Genomic DNA, 5,785 nt, shown 5'->3' with positions numbered 1-5,785 from the left:
AAGTATATTTTGAAACTACTAACTTAAGTTTTCAAAACGATAACTATACGTAACATTCTTTGATATATATACTTATAATCTATAATGCTTATACATGTATCGTATATATAATGTATTTAATCACTTTTTAAGGACTTAAATACATAAAACAATATAAGTATATTCACAAAAGATAGCTATATTTGAATTCTCGTTCCGTTCCCTCAAGATTTCTATACGTATATCTAGGGAATATGTACTCGTATCATACCCAGCTTCTATACATATTTACTATTGGTATATACACATCAAATCAACATCCTAATCAACATTATTACTGCCCTAGATATGAGGTAACTAGGATTTGTCAAGTAGTATGAATTATTAGTAAGAAAACAAAATTAGGAATCCTTTTCTTTCTTTATAAACTAAAAACGTTTTTATAAATGAACACCATTTCTTCACTCCATTTTCTCATACCTACACCCTCATTTCTCTCTCAAAATACTCCGAACTTCATACTTGATCATCTCCAAGCATTTTCCCCATCATTTAGCTTCAATTACAAGCCTTAAACACCATAAGAAAACTCTTTCAAAAACATATCAAAATAACCACCCATTTGAAGAAGTTTACTTCCAACCTTTTGATCTAACTCCACCACTCTTTGATTCCAAGATTATTTTTTATCTTTTGCAGTAACTTTGTCCAAGTAACTTGAGGTAGTAACCTTGTTCATAATCTTATTCAATTCATATTCATATAGCTATCTTATTTTGTGGTATAAAATTTTAACAACAAGAACATAGTTTGAATGATTTCAAACTTGTTCGCAAACTAAATAGATCCTTCTAACTTGACTTTTAAAACACTTCAAGACCTGTAATATATCATAATGATATGCTAACCTAACAAGATATAATTTGGTTTTACAAAGAACATCTTAAAAACTGAATCTACGTCGTCGGAGTGCAACCGGGGGCTGTTTTGGGTTGGATAATTAAAAACCATCTTGAACTTTGAATTGGAAGTTCATGTTCTGGAAAGATGATATTTCTTATGAATATATTAACACATAAAAATTTCATGGTTTAACTCAAAGTGTAAGTATTTTTAGAAAAATGATCATTAAATGTTGTTTTTATGATGGAAAATGATCACTTTCATAAGTTTCACCAAAGTTTGACCTATAACCTATGATTTTGAATACAAACTAAGGTATTTTCAGTTCATATTCTTAAAATTTGACTCGATCCAAGGAAGTGGCAAGTTGAATCAACAAAAACAGAGTTGTAATGAAGAAACTACGACTAAAACAAGATTGGGTATCCGAAGCTAGTTTAGCTACGAAAATATTTGGAGAAAAAGTAAATTAATCATATCTTTTCTAATTAATATGATATTTTATATATAATTACTTATGATTTGATTTTTATATATTTCAGGACCACCCGTAAACAACGCGAGAAGATTAATCATAAGACCTCATGATTGTACGCAACACGTCATTTGACAACACGGTACTTTATGTACGCAACACGTCATTTGACAACATGGTACCATGGGTTGAGATTAATTCTGATCAATACGAATACGATGGGGTCTTTATTTATTTTATTTAAGCAACTAATTATGGACCACTAACATCGGACTGCTAACTACGGACTAAGAAAATATTAAAAGTATTAAAAGTATATATATATATATATATATATATATATATATATATATATATGTAACGATTACTTAAAAAGAAAATATGTTGATATATTATATATATGGTTAGGTTCGTGATATCTATCGGAGACCAAGTCGAATTAAATACCTTCAAGGAAAAAGTGAGTTTCATTTGCTCTCTTTTTAATTGCTTTTGCAATATATATTTTTGGGCTGAGAATACATGCGCTGCTTTTATAAATGTTTACAAAATAGACACAAGTACTTAAAAATATATTCTACGTTGAGTTGTACCACTGCCATATTTCCCTGTAGCTTGGTAACTACTATTTACATGGGTATTGTAAACGCGAATCCTGTTGATAGATCTATCGGGCCTGACAACCCCAACCGGACTGGACGACCAGTATTCAACGGTTGCACAGTACTTCGTTTTGGTGACTACACTTGGTACGGTGTAGTGAGATTTCATAATAAAGGGAATATGCGACGTTGATTAAATGTTAAGTATGGTTACCAAGTGCTCAACCACTTAGAATGCTTTACATACACTTGCGAGTGTATTATGTTTATGATTATGAAATCTTGTGGTCTATTAACATATTGAAATGATTGTTATGATAAACCTATGAACTCACCAACCTTTTGGTTGACACTTTAAAGCATGTTTATTCTCAGGTACGAATTAAGTCTTCCGCTGTGCATTTGCTCAATATAAGGACATTACTTGGAGCCGATCATCGCAATGGGACCAAATGTTGATGACTTCGTCCAGGTGGATTAGGACGGGTCCTTTCACTTTAGATCCACACAAATATGATCTAAACTTATCTAAAGTAAATACCATCGCTAATAGTTCCTTCTTAGTTGTGGTGTAGTTCATTTGGGCATTCGAAAAGGTCTTACTAGCATAGTATATGACTACTGGCTTCTTGTCTACCCTTTGTCCTAATACCGTCCCAGCGGCATAGTCACTTGCATCACACATAATCTCAAAGGTTTTGGTCCAATCGGGCCATTGCAAAATAAGTGTCTCGGTCAACTTACGCTTAAGGGTACTAAAAGCCTCCTTACATTGATCATTAAAGTCAAATGGTGCATCTTTTAACAACAAATTGCATAACGGTTTAGAGATAACACTAAAGTCTTTAATAAACCTACGATTAGATCGCGCATGACCCAAAAATGATCTCACCCCCTTAACATTGGTCGGTGGTGGCAACGTTCCGTCAAACAAGGAAACTGTCACTAATTCGGGTTCAAGAAAAAGCAAAATGAGTTGCACCTTAGCCTTATCCACTTCAAATCCCCTTTCCGACACGATGTGACCCAAAACCACCTTTTTCCCTTACCATGAAATAAGTCTTTTCCCAACTAAGGAAAATGTTACTCTCGGTACACCGTTTTAATACTTTTTTAAACATGTTAAGACATGACTCAAAGGACTTATCAAAAATTTAAAAATCATCCATAAAAATTTCCAATGACTCGCCTATTAATTCCGAGAAAATACTCATCATACATCGTTGAAAAGTAGCGAGTACATTATACAAACAAAAAGGCATTCGTCTAAAAGAATAAGTTCCATATGGACAAGTAAAAGTTGTTTTCTCCTGGTCATTTGGATGGATAGGTTTTTGATCGTATCTCGAATACCCGTCCAAGAAACAATAAAACTTTTGACCCGACAACTTTTCAATGATTTGGTCAATAAAAGGCAAATGGAAACGGTCTTTTGAAGGTCGCATCATTTAATTTTGTATAAGTAATACATACCCTCCAACACGTCACGGGACGATTTGTAATCTTCTCTCCTTCCTCTGTTTCCATAACCGTGATTCATGCTTTCTTTGGTACTGTTTGAGTGGGACTCACCCACTCACTATCTGAAATAGGGAAAATGATATCTGCATCCAACCACTTTAAAACCTCTTTCTTCACAACCTCTTGCATATTCGGGTTTAACCTTCGTTGAGTGTCATGAGCAGATTTAACCTCAGGATCTATAACAATACGATGCATACAAACAGAGGGACTTATACCTTTCAAATCCAAAATCGTCCATCCCACCGCATCCTTATACTTATTAAGCACATCCATTAAAGCCTGGTCCTGCAAACCTGTTAAATCTAATCCAATAATAACTGGCAAGGTGTCATTAGTACCCAAAAATGCATACTTTAAATGAGATGGCAATGGTATAAGATCAAGGGTCGGTGGTGATTCTAATGAAGGCTTTGTGTTTGTATCCATGGACTTGGGTAGTGGTTCATAATTATGAGACCATGGTGGTAACCTAGACTCCATTGTACTCGCTATAGCCAACTCAACTACCTTAACTTCCTCACACTCGGTATCATCCTCATCACCTAAACAAAATACTTCCACTAAATCATTTGTTATCAAATGGGAAACATATTTCTCAACTTGTTCATCAATTATATCTACTTGGTAATAATCCTGGAGACATGAAGCATGCAGAGAATTAAAGATGTTAATCCTCATTTTCTGGTTCCCAAATGATATGTTCATGGAACCCATTCTATAATTTATATGAGCGTTTATTGTGGCCAAGAACGGACATCCCAAGATGATGGAGGGTTGGGCATCTCTATTTCTAGGTTCTATATCCATTACAATAAAATCAACCGGGTAATAGAAATCCTCCACTTTCACAATCACATCTTCTAACATTCCCCTAGGCGTTTTAATCGACTGGTTATCTAGTTGAATTATTATATCGGTTCTTTTCATTAAACCTAATTCAAAACGCTCAACTAGACAAAAAGGTAGGATATTAATACTCCCTTCTTCCCATAAGTGCAAAGGCCTTGGAACCAAAAACCGTTCCATTTCCCAAGGCCTTAGAGTTTCCAAATGAATTCCCTTATGGGAAGAATGTACCACAATCGGAGGATATGTGGGAGACGTTTAAGCAAGTGAAAATTAATTTGCCTCTTTTAGATGCTATTAAGCAAGTCCCGTCCTATGCAAAGTTCTTGAAAGACCTTTGCACTCAAAAGAGGAAGCAAAGGGCATCGTTACCCCAAAAAGGAGAGTTAACCGAGCACCTACGTGCGATTGTTCCGGTACACTTCCACGTAACTTTAAGGACCCATGGACCCCGTTAATATCAGTGACTGTAGGTAATGTGAATGTGAAAAAGGCGTTGTTGGACCTATGAGCGAGTATTAATATCCCACCTTTTTGTCAAGTTGATTGTTTTGAATTAGGTTTAATGAAAAGAACCAATATAATAATTCAACTAGCGGACCAATCGATTAAAACGCCTAGGGGAATGTTAGAAGATGTGATTGTGAAAGTGGAGGATTTCTATTACCCGCTTGATTTTATTGTAATGGATATAGAACATAGGAATAAAGATGCCCAACCCACCATCATCTTGGGGCGCCCGTTCTTGGCCACAATAAACGCTCATATAAATTGTAGAACGGGTGCCATGGACATATCATTTGAGAATCGGAAAATGAGGATTAAGATCTTTAATTCTCTGCATGCCCCATGTGTCCATGAATGTTACCAAGTAGATATAATTGATGAACAAGTTGAGAAACATGCTTCGCATTTGATAACAAATGATTTAGTGGAAGTATTTTGTCTTGGTGATGAGGATGATACCGAGTGTGAGGAAGTTAAGGCAGTTGAGTTAGCTATAGCGAGTAAAATGGACTCTAGGTTACCACCATGGACTCATAAATATGAACCACTACCTAAGTCCATAGATACGAACACAAAGCCTTCATTAGAATCACCACCGACCCTTGAGCTTAAACCATTGCCATCTCATCTAAAGTATGCATTTTTTAGTACTAATGGTACCTTGCCAGTTATTATTGCATCGGTTATAACAGGCTTGCAGGAATAGGCTTTAATGGATGTGCTTAATAAGTATAATAAGGCTGCGGTGGGATGGACGATTGCGGATTTGAAAGGGATAAGTCCCTCTGTTTATATGCATCGTATTGTTATAGATCCCGAGGTTAAACCTGCTCTTGACACTCAACGAAGGTTAAACCCGAATATGCAGGAGGTTGTGAAGAAAGAGGTTTTAAAGTGGTTGGATGCAGGGATCATTTTACCTATTTTAGATAGTGAGTGGGTGAGTCCC

The 5,785-nt window shown here is 35.5% G+C and overlaps 2 protein-coding genes across 2 annotated transcripts; one reads left to right on the top strand and one right to left on the bottom strand.

Moving 5' to 3' along the window:
- Positions 1-3,495: 3,495 nt before the first annotated feature.
- Positions 3,496-4,509, bottom strand: LOC139848982 (uncharacterized). The gene has a single exon (XM_071838661.1). It carries the CDS (start codon positions 4,507-4,509, stop codon positions 3,496-3,498), a length of 1,014 nt encoding a protein of 337 aa, XP_071694762.1.
- A 65-nt stretch (positions 4,510-4,574) lies between these two features.
- Positions 4,575-5,542, top strand: LOC139848981 (uncharacterized). The gene is made up of 2 exons (XM_071838660.1): positions 4,575-4,782; positions 4,890-5,542. The coding sequence occupies exons 1-2, from the start codon at positions 4,575-4,577 to the stop codon at positions 5,540-5,542; spliced, it is 861 nt and encodes a 286-aa protein (XP_071694761.1).
- The last annotated feature ends 243 nt before the right edge of the window (positions 5,543-5,785 follow it).

This window comes from Rutidosis leptorrhynchoides, chromosome 5 (genome assembly GCF_046630445.1).
Source record: "Rutidosis leptorrhynchoides isolate AG116_Rl617_1_P2 chromosome 5, CSIRO_AGI_Rlap_v1, whole genome shotgun sequence".
NCBI classification, from domain to species: domain Eukaryota; kingdom Viridiplantae; phylum Streptophyta; class Magnoliopsida; order Asterales; family Asteraceae; genus Rutidosis; species Rutidosis leptorrhynchoides.
This window is presented reverse-complemented; position numbering and strand designations above follow the sequence as displayed.